Source organism: Haemorhous mexicanus, chromosome 1, assembly GCF_027477595.1.
Source record: "Haemorhous mexicanus isolate bHaeMex1 chromosome 1, bHaeMex1.pri, whole genome shotgun sequence".
Classification (NCBI taxonomy): domain Eukaryota; kingdom Metazoa; phylum Chordata; class Aves; order Passeriformes; family Fringillidae; genus Haemorhous; species Haemorhous mexicanus.
In genome coordinates this window covers 14,825,878-14,841,365 of record NC_082341.1, presented here as the reverse complement: position 1 = coordinate 14,841,365, position 15,488 = coordinate 14,825,878, and the positions used below count along the sequence as shown (strand labels likewise).

General features: G+C 38.9%; 1 protein-coding gene across 18 annotated transcripts in view; it reads right to left on the bottom strand.

Moving 5' to 3' along the window:
* Positions 1-1,907: 1,907 nt before the first annotated feature.
* Positions 1,908-15,488, bottom strand: part of ARHGAP12 (Rho GTPase activating protein 12) — a 75,463-nt gene continuing 61,882 nt past the window's right edge. For 13 of the 18 annotated variants that reach the window (XM_059840490.1, XM_059840508.1, XM_059840444.1 and 10 more), the window contains 9 exons: positions 15,241-15,345; positions 14,789-14,887; positions 12,159-12,267; positions 11,295-11,414; positions 8,337-8,435; positions 6,220-6,297; positions 5,295-5,429; positions 4,922-5,024; positions 1,908-4,504 (listed from right to left, as the gene is read on the bottom strand). In XM_059840490.1, the coding sequence (XP_059696473.1) occupies positions 4,330-4,504; positions 4,922-5,024; positions 5,295-5,429; positions 6,220-6,297; positions 8,337-8,435; positions 11,295-11,414; positions 12,159-12,267; positions 14,789-14,887; positions 15,241-15,345 (1,023 nt within the window). In that variant the 3' untranslated portion in view covers positions 1,908-4,329. The remainder of the gene's footprint in view (positions 4,505-4,921; positions 5,025-5,294; positions 5,430-6,219; positions 6,298-8,336; positions 8,436-11,294; positions 11,415-12,158; positions 12,268-14,788; positions 14,888-15,240; positions 15,346-15,488) is intronic. The other 5 variants (XM_059840453.1, XM_059840435.1, XM_059840517.1 and 2 more) reach the window with 2 other exon arrangements.

The following is a 15,488-nucleotide window of genomic DNA, read 5'->3' as shown; positions in this document are numbered from 1 at the left end:
GAAGGGACATAGTTCTTGACTCCCATTAGCACTCAGATGCTTGTGTCCAGGGAAGTTAGACACAAGTGCATCCCTGAGGAGCTGACACAGAGAAGCCACTCCAGAAAAGATGGAGAAAGGCAGGTACTGCTGCTTTGCAATGTTATTTAACTGCACCTGTTTGCAGAGCAAATGACACTTTAAAAACATAGCTGGGCCTTCATCTGTATTTTAAGACATGCAAAGGAAGAAAAAGAGAAAATAAAAAGCAGCTCCAGCCCACACTTGGCAGCTTGGCTCTCTCCCAGGTCCCTGGCCTGGATTCCTCCAGTTCTGGGTGAGTGTTTCTTTGCTATCTTGTTTGTCCATCACACCTGCTTTGTCTGTTCCCTTCAGTGTTCTGCATTTACTTATTCCCACACTCAGGATCTCCCTCCCCTTCCCCAGCCCACTATATATTAGTACAATAAGCTGTAAAATGAGATTTATGAAAAATAAAACTGACACTGTACCGGCTTGTTCCACTTTGCGTTCTAAGTTTGCTCAACACAGATTTCTTTTATTTTTTTTAAAGTAGCAGCTGAAACAAGAATCTGCTTGGGGAAGTTGTAGGAAACTAATATTAGAGCTGCCATTTAATTCTCAAGGCAATAAAATGGACCGAGAGGCCAAGTCGCCTCTGAATGTCTTTCATGTTGGTTTGTTACACAGTGTGAGCTTGTTTTACAAGTGCTCTGTTTACAAGAATGCTGGGGGAGCTGGAGAGGGGGGGAATGTTCATTTAAGCCCCACATTCACATAGGGCTACTTTTGTAAAGGACTGATCCAGTCCTACCAGCTGCTTGCCCACAAAACTTCCCAATTGTGGAGGCTAATTAAGATTCTTCAGAGGAGCTCTCCTCTCCCCAGAGGCTGCAGCAGCCTCATCAGACATGCTGTCCCTCCCCCTGGGCCCGGCAGAATGCCCCACTGTGCCTGGCTTACGTTATGCCTTATGAATTAACCAATTGATTCTGAAAACATCACTACTTTAGGGCTAAATAAAGCTATTCCCTTCAAGGGGAAAAGAGGCAGGGCTCAGCCTAGGAATAAACTGATACTGTGTTACCTATAAACTCCCTTCTCTCTCGTGCTGCAAGGCGAGGATTCGCTCGCCAGGATACAGAGAGTGGAGTACAAAGGGAATTTATCATGGATTTCTGTGAAAATAGGGAGGCTTTCCTGAGCCTGGACAGTAAGCATGACCTATCCACCTGCAAGTAAATAAAGCCTCCTGCATGCAACTCCGACTTAAAAAAATTAGTCTACACAAAATGACTGTGCATACTTGCCCTGCCTTTTCTGTGCCCACTTCTCTCTCCAGCTTCAAAGTGAAGAAACCTGTAACCAGTACAGATCAAGCATGGCTGAAAGTTGCTTGGTACTACTGCTGTGTAGCTGAACACAGCTCTAGTGCTGGAACAAAAATTTCAGCTGGCACCAATACATAATATTGGACCTCCAGTTTCCTTTGAGTGGTCATGGCCCCAAAAAATTTATATCCAGGCTTTAAACTGATTTTAAACCAGAACGAAATCTGACATAGAGCCTGAACTGAGGAATATAAAAAATTAACTATGTTTCATCTGATACACATAGCTTTCCCCTGGTGTCTTTGTGCAGATCCCTCGTTTTGATTACTTAAAAGAAAGCTAACTGCAGGAACAAGACAAGATCTTTCAAGCACTGAAGAAACCTAATGTGGTGACATACATAGTTTCATGCTGGCCACAACAAATGTACCATCAGCTTGGACTTCTTCCTCTTCCTGAATGTTTCAAGTGTTTGCCTACACCTCCTTCAATTAAAAAGAATCCTCTTCCCTCCCCAAACTAAAAATTAGAATATTAATACAACTTCACTGCACAAAACCATATCAGATAACTAGATTTTGTAATAACAAAATGCTTTATTTTTGGGGAATACAAGGAAAAGTGTGACATCCTCAAAATCAATTGCTTTAAAAAGGCATTCTTCCTTTCAAAAAGGGAACACTCACAACAAAAGGTGACCGGTGAACAAGCCCTCTCATGTAGCAGCAGGAATTCTTCCTTTACAGCCAAAGGCAGGGTTTCAATAATGTACAGCCACAGATTCCAACTCAGTCAATATTTTCTAGAAGGTTAGGGCACAGGCTCAGCTCGGTGTGACAGCCCAGAGGGAGGCTGACAACACACCTCTGAGACAGGGCTTTCACAGTTCTCACCCAGGTCGCTTTGCAACAAACCACAAGACTTCACCATTACCACAAGAAGACACTGAGAAAGCCACAAGGTTACTAATCTCCTTGCTCATCTCTAAAAACTTTTCATGCAAGCCCTATGCTCGTGAAATTCTCGTACCATCAGTCTGGTTACAGCTCAGTGTGTCACCACACGTCCCCTGTGCTGCCAGCCAGGGCTGTGTGTGACAGGGACACAGCAGAGCCGAGGCTACTGACACAATCCCCTCCTCAACGTAACTGTTTCCTGTACAGCGGGCTCCAAGCTGGGATGTGTTTTAAAGACTGCAAATTTATATCCATAAATTACTTCTGCCCTCTCTGAACCTTATGTTAGAATTCAAGTTGTTAAAGAAGGGGACTGGGAAGTTCCTAAAATTGTCAGGTTATAAAGCAGGCATTGATATTTCAGTCCAGTATGACAGCTCTTTGTCACAAGTGGTATCCATCCATGCTAAGGGGTAAGATACATTGGTCTTGTTCAAAGGGGGCTCGTGTTGTCTGAAGTGGGTATGGTAAACTCTAAAAGAACTACTGGTTTTCTTTATTCAGGTTAGACATAACAAATATGTCAGATACAGCAGTTAGTCTAGAAAAATACATTTAAAAAAATCTTCAGCAAACCATGCTCCCTGTAACAAAATCTTTCAAAACCAATTTTACAAATTATTCTACATTAATGTAAAAAGAAAATCTTAAATTTAGCATAGTGGATTCCATCAAACATCTATCTATCAAAACATGACTTTCACTATCTGCAGATGTTAGAATTCATAATACATTTTTCTAATGTATCCTGTACATATTAAATAATCTAAAAGGCTCTTCTTGTAGTGCATTAACAATTTAGCAAGCACACTCAGTATTTCTCCAGTACCATTTGCATTACAGTTATTTGCCCGCAAATGTAATTAACATCTAAAAGTGCACACAGTTAGATCTCCCTCCCTCCCCATAACCTGTTTCCCTGCTGAAACCCAGACATCCACTGGAAACATTATGCTACTGTAGCCAATCTACCCATGATTAGAAATGTGTGACTAAAGTGTTCTTCAACTATACAGGAACCGACTTATATACAGGAATCAAAAGGACAGCCTGTATTTACATCAAGAATGAACTTCCACTACCACAGCATTATACCAAGAACTCAATACAGTGTTACAGTCGGTATTTACTTAGGACTTCAGCTTTAGATCAGTATAACACAAAACTTAGCTCAGGACATACCCTGAAAAATGAACATGTTTATTAAATATTACTTCTATTATGCCCCACGACAAATAACCATTGCTGGATATTCTTACAAGTTCAGTGTTTGAAATAGTGTAATAGTGTGCTGCTCTATGAAGCAGCAAAGAACTTCCAGAGAGGCTGCTGGAGAAAAAAAAGGAGGAAAGAAAGAAGTAAAAAAAATCCAAACAAACAAACAACAAAACAAAACAAAAAAGCCCCACAAAAAAAAAAAAAAGACAGAACAAAAAAAAAAAAAAACCACAAAAAAACAAAGCGAAACAGGAGAAAAAGAAGGCAGAGGGCAGCAGACATCAAGGGAAGAATTAGATCTGAATAACTAAACCAAACTGTTAGTGCAAGTCTAGGACAGTCAGGCATGCAGAAACCCCTTGGAAAAGTGTCATACAGATCTAGGTAGGTTGTAATAAACAAGCTTAAGATGTAACTTCACCGAATTTTTCCATACTGGGAAAAATGGTAGGACTTTTCCCCATCATATGGAAGAATTTTGAGATTAAATTCCAGATTATCCAGTCTGAGATTATTAGTTTTACTCTCCAAGAAATCCAGTGTATGAACCTATATTAAATTTTTCCAATGATACTTTAAAAAGGCAAACTATAAACTTTTCAATTCATTTTTTATATTGAACTTTTCAAAGAAATCTGAAGTGTTGTCTTTAATTCGCATTAAAGTGGTCAAACATTTCTCCTGTTTCTTCCCTCCCCAAAAGTGCAAAAAACAAGTTGCTGCTTGGTCCACAAACATAAAACATCATATACAACAAGAAGTTTTCCTTCTGATGGAGTACTGCTGCCAACCCATCGCTTCCAGTTTCTTCTCCAAGAAAAATGTCAGCGTCCAAAGATGGAATTCAATTCCAGTAGAATTAACTCCACAATCTGATTCTGGTATACTGTGTGGACTGCTATGTTACCAGTCTCTTTCTCTGGTTTTAATAAGGTTGGACCAAAAACTATTGCTATACTTTGATAGGTCATTCGGTTCTTTTCTCCATTTTCTACAACTCTGAAAGAGAAAAAAATACACAAGAAGAGATTTATCAGTTGGGGCAATAGGATGACAGAAAAAGACACATCCCAAAGCAAATGGCTAGTCAGAGTATTTATTTAATGAGCAGTCCGGCTATTAAGACATACAGCTGCTGTAATTCCCCTCTCTGTGAAAAAAGTTTTGTTTTGAAATGTCATTCCTGGTCCTCTCACAGTCCCTCTAAAGCACTTGGCAGCAAACACCACAACTATGCAACATACTGTCTCAAGTCTGGTGCTCAGCAAGCTCATATCCAAACAGACTGATACCGCTTTTATCAAGTCCAATATAAAAAAAATGCAGTAAGAACAGTCACTTGGTACTTTAAATTGGATTCTTTATCTTCAAGGAAAGATCAGCAACACAAAGTCTTTCCTTCTATCTGTCACTTACCTTTTCAGGTGTCTAAAGAGTACCTGCATCGTGTCCTGATTTGGTTTTGGCAACTGTTTGATTAAATCTTTAACAGCAGGGACACGCTGCCTTGGTTCTTGCTCTGCAAAAGGGTGAGGTTGAGAAACAAAAGTTCAGTATTTTTGTTCAAAACTTGAGCATAAAATGAAGGAGGCCGGGAAGGAAAGCCGCGGTTTGCAGTGCTAATCCGAGATAGGACACTGCCACCTCCCGGCCGCCCCGGCAGCACGGACAGGCAATTCCCGACAAGTCACCCCGTTCACAACCAAAAAACATCCTTCTGATGTCCAAAATAATCTTTAGAATTGTACAGGACTTATCCAAACACCATATGCAAGTGCTCCAGACTTACTAATTGCATTGACAAAGTCATTGAAGTGGTTGTAAGTGAACAGTGGCTCTGGCAACTCTCTGAAGAACATTTTTAGAGCTCCTGTAATGACATGTATATCTTCCCATTTACTGTCATTCAAGTCCAGCTTCTCATCTGAGAGAGAAAAATAAATAATTAATGAAAATAGTTCAACTATAAAGGCTCTTTTTATTTTTTTCTTTTTTTTTTTTAATTAACCCAACTATTTTTCTGTACTTATTGCTTTCAAAATAGTGAAGACTTGCTCCACTTCAGCACATTCCATATCCCAATCTGGGTACAGTGCTGCAGCAGCAGATGGAGATGGCTAAATTCTGCCTACTGCACTACATACAGTTCCTCTACTCCTAGGGCATTTTCCAGAAGGGAACAAGAGCTGCTGCCACAATACAAAATTTACTGTCAATCAGGAAATGAGAGGTCAGATTCTGGATGGGCTATGCTAAGATACTGCCAGAAGAAAGGGTTTTATACACAAAGTACAGTAAAGAGGAGCTAAGCCCTCCCCCCACTAAAAGGCAGTAGCAAATCTAACTAAAAAACCCATAAACTTACAATTTTAATGCTAGTGAAAGCTTAACATGCTTGCTGGTGTTCCATAAGGTAGTGAGTTATTTTGTTTGAAACAATCCCCCTTCCTCAAATTCTATTACCATCTTTTTTTAGAATTCTGTTCTAGCAATGCCTCTATCATCCACACAAAACTAAACCTCCAGAATATCAGGTTTTTCAAGTAATGTATGTTACACAGTCAGTACTGTAATTCTGAAGTAACTTTACTTTGAGGATGACAGTCATTCCTCATGATATACTACAGTTATAGAGAAATCTTTTTCCTTAGCTTTCTATGGACTTCAACAATCTGAAAATATATGCCAGTGCAATATAACTGGAGGAAGCTTACCATGATTGACTGCAAATCTCAGCTTCTGTATCACTGCAAGATTGCCACTAACTCTGTATAAACCATCAATATCTAATCCTGAAACAAAGGGATAAATCCATTTTAATAACTTACATATGTATAGGTCTACTCAGCAAAATTAAAAGCAAAGGAAACCTACCTTGTAACAAAGAAATAAAAAGTTAAACTATCTTGTTTTGATGGACAGGGCATATAAACAGAAGGGGTTTAATTTGCTGACACAAGTTTGGCAGCATCGAGCTCAAAGTAATCTCTAGAACTTCCTATTCAAGTAGTAATGAGGCAACAGCTCCAAGTTTCCCCAGTGAGATCAGATGTCTTGTTTAAGATGCTCTTGGTGGGTGGGCAGGGAATACATGGGAGTCCAACATGCAATAACCAGGTATTTTGTGGCTAAAAATGTTCGATTTTTAATGTATGTTAAGAAAAATCCAATCAAGTCATGCATAGAGAGCATCTCAAAGTTGTCAAGTGACCAGGTTTACAAGGAGAAGGAATGATGCACATGCACACTCAGAGCTACCCAACAGCCTACAGAACTAAAATGGGCAGCCCTTGCCTCACAGGATTGCACACTTGACCAGAAAACAAGAAAATTGTGTCTCTGTGGTTGCTACTGCAGTTACTCAGCAGTGATTAGGAGGTAAAGAATTTATCTGAAAAGCCACTTGGATGCAGCAGGTGAGTCAGTGCCACTGAGAGGGTGAGTGTTGCCAGAATACCTGCAAGTCCCTGTAGCTCCTCAGGGAGTTGTCTGATGCAACAGAGCACAGTTACCAGCACCATCTGACATATCCCTTTTCCCCATAATCCACTAGTCATTCCTTTACAGAAAGAACTGATCTGAAGTGTATTGGTAGAAGGAAGAGTTGGAGAGGTAGGAAAAAAAAGCTGTTCATTTCTGTCAGCTTCCCCTCAGGTATTTAAAAAAGGAAAACTTCACTATCTTCACTGCAGTCCTGCCTTTAAAATAAAAAAATAAAAAACAAACAAAAAAAAAAGGAACAAAGCAAGATAACCCCTTTCTCACAAACTTCAGATCACAAATGGAAGAAAGCCTGCAGCCACAAGCAAGGTGGCAGCTTGTCAAACTGGAGTAATGCAATGGAAGCAGTTTTTCTCCCCTCCCAGGCCATAAGATAGAGCATTGACAAAGAGGACTACAGGCTAAATGAAGATCCCATGGAAGATGCCTTAGAATTCACATGTACTCCCCTGTAACACTTACCCTGATACTCAAGGGAATGTTCTCAGATTAACGGACTGGTAAATATCTGAATGATGATTATGGAGATTCCATAATCCCCTCTCAGTCATCTTTTCCAAGAGATAAGGCAAAGGCAACAGCAAGAAACAGGCAAGAAAACCCACAGAGACTACAGCCAAGTCAGGAGTCACAACCAATAAATTTTTAACAAAAATGTGAAGATGTGCTTTACAGCAGAAAACCCAGAACGTTACATGTAGCTTTCAAACATAGTGTTCTCAGTTGTTAGGTAGGGAATACATATTTTCAATCAAAGCAAACAAAAACTGAGTCAATATGTGGACACTGATAATCTCCAGAATTGCATAAAATATAGCAATTTGTGTAACTGGCTGAAGGGCATCAAACAGGCTGGTCTTCTGGCAGTGCATACACAGAGCAGGAACAGAACTTTTAGGAAAAAGTTCATTTCAAGGAAGTTTTAACCAAAGTGATTGTTAGCATGCTTAAACCTTCCAAAAATGAACAGCTGCATTTCAATAGTCTCAATTTTAATCCCAAAAAAAAAAAAAACCAAACTTGATGAGCTGAGCTCTTCTACTACTTCTTGTACTCCTTCTTCCTTTGGAGCCTTGCTGCCAGGGGGCTGTCCTGCCTTTTCCTCAGCTTGAAATATACTGAAGCAGATTTGTTTCTCAGATACAAGATTTCCTCCCCTCTCCCCACTTTGGATCCCACCTACGTCCTCACTCTTGAAAACCCAATGCTAACTGCAGATACAAGTCTCAGATTGGCTTCCCCAAAGAAACCAACAGCATTTTAAGATTAAAACGTTCAACATTAAGAGTGGTGAGCTAGAGAGATTTGTAAACAAAAAATTCAACCATACCATGTTCTTCAACATGCTCAATGCACAGCTTCACGAACTTTGGCACCGTGCTGTTTTCTCTTTGACACAAGCTGGTGAGATTTGAACCAAAAACTTGATCTGGAACCAAGTAAAGAGACTGATTTACAGTGGAACAGGACACGAGTGACAGAACTAGTTCAGGTTACAACAAACCTCTACAAAGGGCAAAGTCTACTGGATACAAATGTCGCGGCATTGGAGAGGAAACAGGAAAGTTTTGAAAAGAGTTCTCAGCAGCTCCCAGCGAGAAAAGCTCCCAGTAAGAAGAGCATCAGCAGCTACACAAACGTGAGCCTCCAGGAAAGGAAGTTTTGCTACTGAAATCCTTTTAATCCATCATAGGATACTTTATGAGTAATTTTGTCAATAATGTTATAAGAAAAGTAATGGATTCAAATGTGTCCTGTTACACTCCATTCCTGTCCCAAGATCAACATGCATTTATTGCAATCTTTGTTAAAAATTCAAAGAGATAATGAACTTTAACCGGTGTGAAAGCTTTTGGCATTGCTTGGAAAAAAACCCAGCAAAATGTCATCTTTCCTTGCACCCACTGTTTAACACAGCATTATATATTAATTTACTTTAATGTAGAGTCTTCTGACATTTTTAAGTTCTGACACAAAATTGTAAATGACAGACTTTTACCTCAGAGCTCTGAATGGATGCAAGTCTGACCATGAATAGGCAACCTGGCTGCAAGGTGAGAATCTAAATACAGATATTTATGGGCAATGGTAAATCTGAATCTTATTTTCAAAACTGCACAATCCAGGGGGAGTATTTTCCATCATAAAGTGGAGCAAAAATGGAAATCAGCTTGGACAGAGAGGAGAATCTTGCAATGTCTCAGTGAATTTTAGCAGCATGTAAATTCTTCTTGCTCAGATTGTTATCACCAAAACCTTTGATAGATCCATTTCTGTGGCTTTCATCAAAGATGCCCAAATAACAGATGGCCTCTTCTGTTCAGATGCATGAAAGTGACATGGGGTCTTGAGACAGAGAAGCAAAGATTCCACTCTTAAAGGGAAGGAGTGTTTGTTGGTTTGTTTACTGTGTTAAATTAGGTACATAAGTGGCCATCTTCCCAGAATCTGGTGTATCTTACTTCAGAGCTTCTGCAAAAGAGAGACTGCTCTTGCATTTGCATCATGCACAGCACCTAGCCCATTTTTCAGGTTCAATAATTTCAGCAGATTAACAACTCTTGCATCTTGACTAGTGCTTTGGGAAACCCAAACAGCACACAAACCAATTTTACAATAGGAAAATGGGCATTTAATGGCATTATTAGCTGGACATAAGGCCAAGTGGTCCACACCACCTCAGTGCTGTGGCAGCTACTCACGCAGCGAGCTTTAGAAGCAGAATCAGTAGCAAAGGATTGAAAAAGCCCACGCAGCAGAAAGCCAGGCTAGCATGCAGCTGTGGCAGGTAAAGCAATGCAGATTAGGTAGCAGAAGAAAATAGTAGCATGTAACAAAGTAATTTGCTACAACTGTCTTCGACTTTAATAATTTGAACAGATACAGGAATAGTATTTTTTCTTCACATGTTAAAAATAATGTCTGTTCTTTTGATTTTCCATGTAACAAAACTTTAACACAGTTCCTTCTCCACTTAGTGCATGCTGTTTCAAGTGGATTTTTTCTTCCAGAACATTTCACTAGTTTTTCTGCTCATACTGGATTTGCCAAGCTTTCCATTTACTAAGCTTGTTCTGCAGCAGCCACAAAAGTACACTGGGTTTTTAAATGAAGACTTCTGTATTCTTCATTCATACAGTAAATGTAAAGCTGGACAGTGCCCATCCAGCTTTTAAAACTTACACCATGCTTTTAAATAAAAACCAAACTCCTGATTCCTTAATGCCTTTATTAAAAATCCAATCATTAGCACGCACATGTACAAGTTAAACTTGGCTTAGTGTTCACTGTTGCCAATGTCAGAACTTCTGTCACTGAGCCATGACATGAATACTAAGTTGTAAAGCAGAGCAAAATGTCAAAGTCTGGGAATAATGCTCCCTTATTCCAAACAAAATTTCCATCATTTACAAGTAAATTATATTTGCAAATACACAAATATATCAAATGCCACATGCAACAGAAGCACACCTGTTAAAGTATGCGGTGAGGCAAATCACAGTAGGAACTGGTCTGGTATTTGCCTACCCATATGCTATTTTGACCCTAGTAGAACATCACCTACAAGTCCTGCTAAAGCATACAAATAAATAAATAAATGAAGTTTTACAATGAGTACCAAGTCAATAATTTACACAAACACATTAACTTAAACCTGTGCAAACACCATTCTCTCAAATTGTGACAAAAAGAAATCTTTCATAACTTTGATTCAAGAGTATCTGTAACACTCTTCATGAAACAATTAAAATAATGTATACATTCAAAAAGGTTATGGGAAAAAGATGTTTAAGTTAAGACTCCTGTAACCTCATCCTGGTTTTCCTAAATATTTAATTTCTTATGATATGGCACATGATTGTCTGGTTCCACTTGGACTAAAACACCCTTGGGTGAGCACACACACTCAGCTTTGTACCCAAAGGGCTGTTCCTTCCCCTGTTTGCACAAATGAGGGTCAGATATCTGGATTTCCAGCTCAGAAGGGTGGAATGCAGTGCTTCTTAGCTAGAGAGTCCAAGTCCAAAGGGGCTCCTGGGCCCCCAGTTTTCACTGCAGTTCGGCCAGCACTGAGCCGAAGGAGAGGGCATCCTCCGAGCAGTTAATGGCTAGTGACAGCACTCAGAAGTACAGCAATCACCAGTTCCACTATACATCCAAGACTTTTGTTAAACCAACCATACACATGTATTTGACTCTGAAACTAGACCATTTTAACCCCATTTTACACAGGAACTACTAAATTCAGCTTTTCAAATTATGTCCTTTGTTAAAAAGGTTCATTTACCCTTAATGTAGCCTTTTTCACGGACAGCTTGTAACGTAGGGCGCCGTGTAAGAAACTTCTTGAGCTTCGTTTTGGTCTTTTTCTGATCTGTGGAGTCTATATTGCTGGGTGCTTTCACTGCTGAAAACATAAACACATTTGGCATTACTACCCACAGAACCAACACTGCATTTATCAGCCAAGGAACCAACATTAAGAGAAAAAAACAATTATGCTCCAAAACACACAAAAAACCTACTCAAATTTGCAACTCATCTCTAATTTTTTCCTTAATGCTCTGGAACTCCTTGTAAATAGCATCCATTTCTCAAACTACCAAGAGACAACCCTGTCACTAAACACTTGCAAAACCAACTAAACAGTAGCTTACGTATGGAATTGATGCGGAAATTTTAAAATGCAGCTATGCATTTTTATGCAAAACCAGTCCTGCTTCCTGTTAGCTTCACTACCTTGAAAGAAATAAATACTTTTTTGAAAAATTCATATAGAGTCTGGAAGGAAACGAAAGAAAACAGTTTGCCTGGTAAGTCTGATACTATTTCTGTGCATTTGACAACACCTTGAAAATAATTAATTTCACCACTGCTTATTTTCCCCTGTTTTAAATGTGTCATACAACAGGAGCTAAAGACATTTCACACTTCTTTTCTTCTTTCCTTTTTAAAGTATGATTAATAAAACATGGAAGAAAATTTACCAAGTGGCATCAAGATGTAGAATGAACTATATTTGTTTCCAAACTCCAGAAGTTTCATTTTCAGCTGTTCTTTTGAATTCTTCCCTATTTACACAAAATACTGAAGATGCAGAAAGTGAAAACTGCCATTGCTAGAATAAATTAATGGAAAATTTTCAACTCACAACGAAGTTTCTTTGAGTCTTTATTTTCTTTCTCTTTCTCTTTGTCTTGTTTTTCCACTCCAGGGGAATCTGGTACTTCATCATCTAATGCTTCATCAGACTCTATTACCTGTTGGATTTAAGAAGATATGCAGTGCTCAGTTTGCCAGTTCAGAAATACAGCATTAACACATATTTCCTGCAGACGGTTCTACAATACACAGTTTTCCCCCTGTAATGACATTCAGTTTTTCTTTCCTGAACTCTAGATGTTAAACATTTTCAGAGACAACTCTCATTGGCAGAGTGAGTAACTTTGAGAAACACTATTTATTCGTAAGACCCAATAAAGAAAATGTTGCTGGATGTTGAACAAAGTACAGCCAATCTTTCATGATAACACTCCATTACATCAACCAATAAACAACAGAAATGATTTTTGGTTGGGCTTATTTTCCAAATCCAATAGACAAACATCAGCTATTTAATGGTCTGCCACAGAAATGCCTGACTGATGGAGTAGAAAAAACCTTCTAGAGCATTTACCCAATTTTCTTTCTCTATAAGTAAAATTTTCTTAATAGAACATAGAACTATCAGTTGGAAAATCTCACTACTGGCAAAACAAAAACTGAATTCACTCTGAAAAATAAGTGTACCAGTGCCTAAAATTCTTTCCCAGTGTTCCTGCTATCTCAGCATATTCTCATTAAACATTGTCAAGAGAAAACACAGATCATGTTGAAGTGTGGAGGCAGATACCAGAGTCTGCTGATCTTACATGCAGCCCAGGCTACGTGTATGACTGCAGACATACCAGGAAATGGGGAAAGAAACTTCCTCAGCTTTGGTACAACATATTCCCTTCCCAAACTGTGAATGTCTTACTTCACTTCAACTGAAGTGAACTGGACTGCTATGCAGTTGCCAAAATCTGACTGCAGAGTGCCTTCTTTTACAAGGAAAGAAAATATAAAAATGAGGTAGGGTTGTGCACTCCAGAGCACTGAGCAGCAGCATGACTTCCTGGACTAAGCTGTACTTTAACCTGTAGGGCAATGTTACCTTTAAACACCTTCATTCCTGTTCCTTTTCAAAAGCTTTGGATAGTCTTTTTACATATCACAGATCAATATATTCAACTGCCCAAATAATGTCCCCATTAAGGATCCTCTGCCACTCTTCAAGAGGCCTCAAAGCTTTTTAGGATTAGCATATTTCAAAACTATTAAATGCTTTGGAAAAAAGTCATCTGGGATCTAGTTTGTATTATGCAACAAGTAATAACGTGGAAATTTCTGTGTTTAAAAAGAACAGCCACATCCTTTGCAGGTAGCTGTTCTTCTTGTACAGGATATTGCCATAACAGCAGCCTGAGGGAGCAAAGAGAACAGAATCTGATCTGCCTTTTCTTTTGAGGAAGATCTTGTCATGCTAGCAATAGTACCTTGGTCACGGGAAAGAGATCACAGCTACTATTACCATAAACTTTCCAAAATTAAAAGTTGGTTTTAGATCTGATGGATTTTTGTACCCAATGCTTCAGTGCTTCAAATTATCAGGTAGTCTAATGCACTTTCTTGACTTATGCCTTGTAGTCTTGGGTCTCTTGGCTACCAGCTCCCAGCAGTATACATCACCATTTCCTCCAGAATGCTGATAAACTCTCCTTATTCCACCATTCCTCAGCCTAACATATAATACCTCACACCTCAGCATATCTCAGCCTTTCCATCTTCACTCTTTTTTAAGCAGGGAAGAAGTGGCCTCAGTTGTGTTACACAGGGCAGACAGGAGAAGGGCTCACTGGTGACTGGATGACTCTGCCTTGCCTGGTTATTAAGGGCCATGACATTCCCATACCAGGGACAGAGCAGATTAGGAACCTAAACTATGAGTGTTCAGAAAGAAACTCAACCATTCATTCTAGCCTGCTGTGTTTTGGTGGAAAACATCCATATGTGAAAAGCACTAACAGAACTAAGAGAAATGAAAGCCAGTGACTGGCATTGAAAGCAACAAAACTGGAGCTAATGGACAGCAGCCAAACCTGGAACTATTAAAAAGTAAGAATACACATGAAGTAAACTTGATAGAGAGCAATATTTTCTCCAAGATCTCCTCCAACTTCTGAATTAAAAAACTGTTAATCCTATTTGGCAATATCAAAAGCAAATGCTTGAGCACTTCTCTGATAATTAAATACTTGGCATTATGCTGTCAGATAAGAAGAGATAATACAGTATTTTGCCAGGACTTTCAATCTGCACTTCAGTGCAGCCATAAAAAGTGAAAAGCAGTATCAAATGTTCATAAATGTACGTCATTAAGTTATCCCTTGGCCATCCTGCCCCTTTCATTCCCTCTCTATCAGAACCTTTCAGGTCACTGAGACAGAACAAGTATTTGGCCAGGGAAGTAAGTTCATTTCTGAGATGGATGTCAGCCCACAACTCCTGCATCTTAAGCCAGTGGACCATCCTTCTCCCTTTGCCACTATCATCACCACCAGGAACTGCCATATCCTCAAACTCCTGCCTGCTCTCAAGAAAATCAGTAAATGAAGATGCACATGAAACTTTGGAAGTTGCTATATCAATTAGTTTACTAAATTACCGTGAAAATGGAAGCTTCATGATATAAATACATACCTGATTATTGATGGTGTAGTTAAGAACTTTATACCATTCATTAATAAAGCTGTCATTATCTGATTGAATTAAGAGCTCAGTACCTTGGCGGGTTTTTAGCTTTAAAGAAATAAAAACAGATATCATCAGAACTGATAAACACGCTACAGTTCAGAAGTAAAATCGCTTAAATCAAATTAAACTTCTCACTGGCAAAATTGTTAGCTAATACACAGACACTCAAGAACATTCAGCAGTGACAACAGTCATTAACAGTCCGCTTAAAATTGCAAAGCATATCCCATACAGACATATTAAAAATGGACATTTCTTGCAGGTACTAACAGCTACATTTAAGCAGGTAGATATGGATAAAACTCAGTTTTATGAGCTTTTGATTTTAAGCTTAAAGAAAAATTCATGCATCAGTAATTGAAGTGCATATAATTCTGCATTTAAATAAAATAATTTACCTCAATAACATTCTTTTTGCTGGACTTGTCCTTCGAGGCCCAGTCAATCAAAGCCCCTTTGAGATCCACTGTAAATTCTGGCTTAGACTGATTAACACCAAACTTCTGGAAAAAATTACCAACAGTAAGAAAATTAAACCTGAGGAAATTCTTTACAGTCTTGCAATCTTTTAAATATAACATGGATTATTTACAGTCTATACAACTTAGACCAGATGAAGTACTTTGCCACCAATCAACAGGCATGA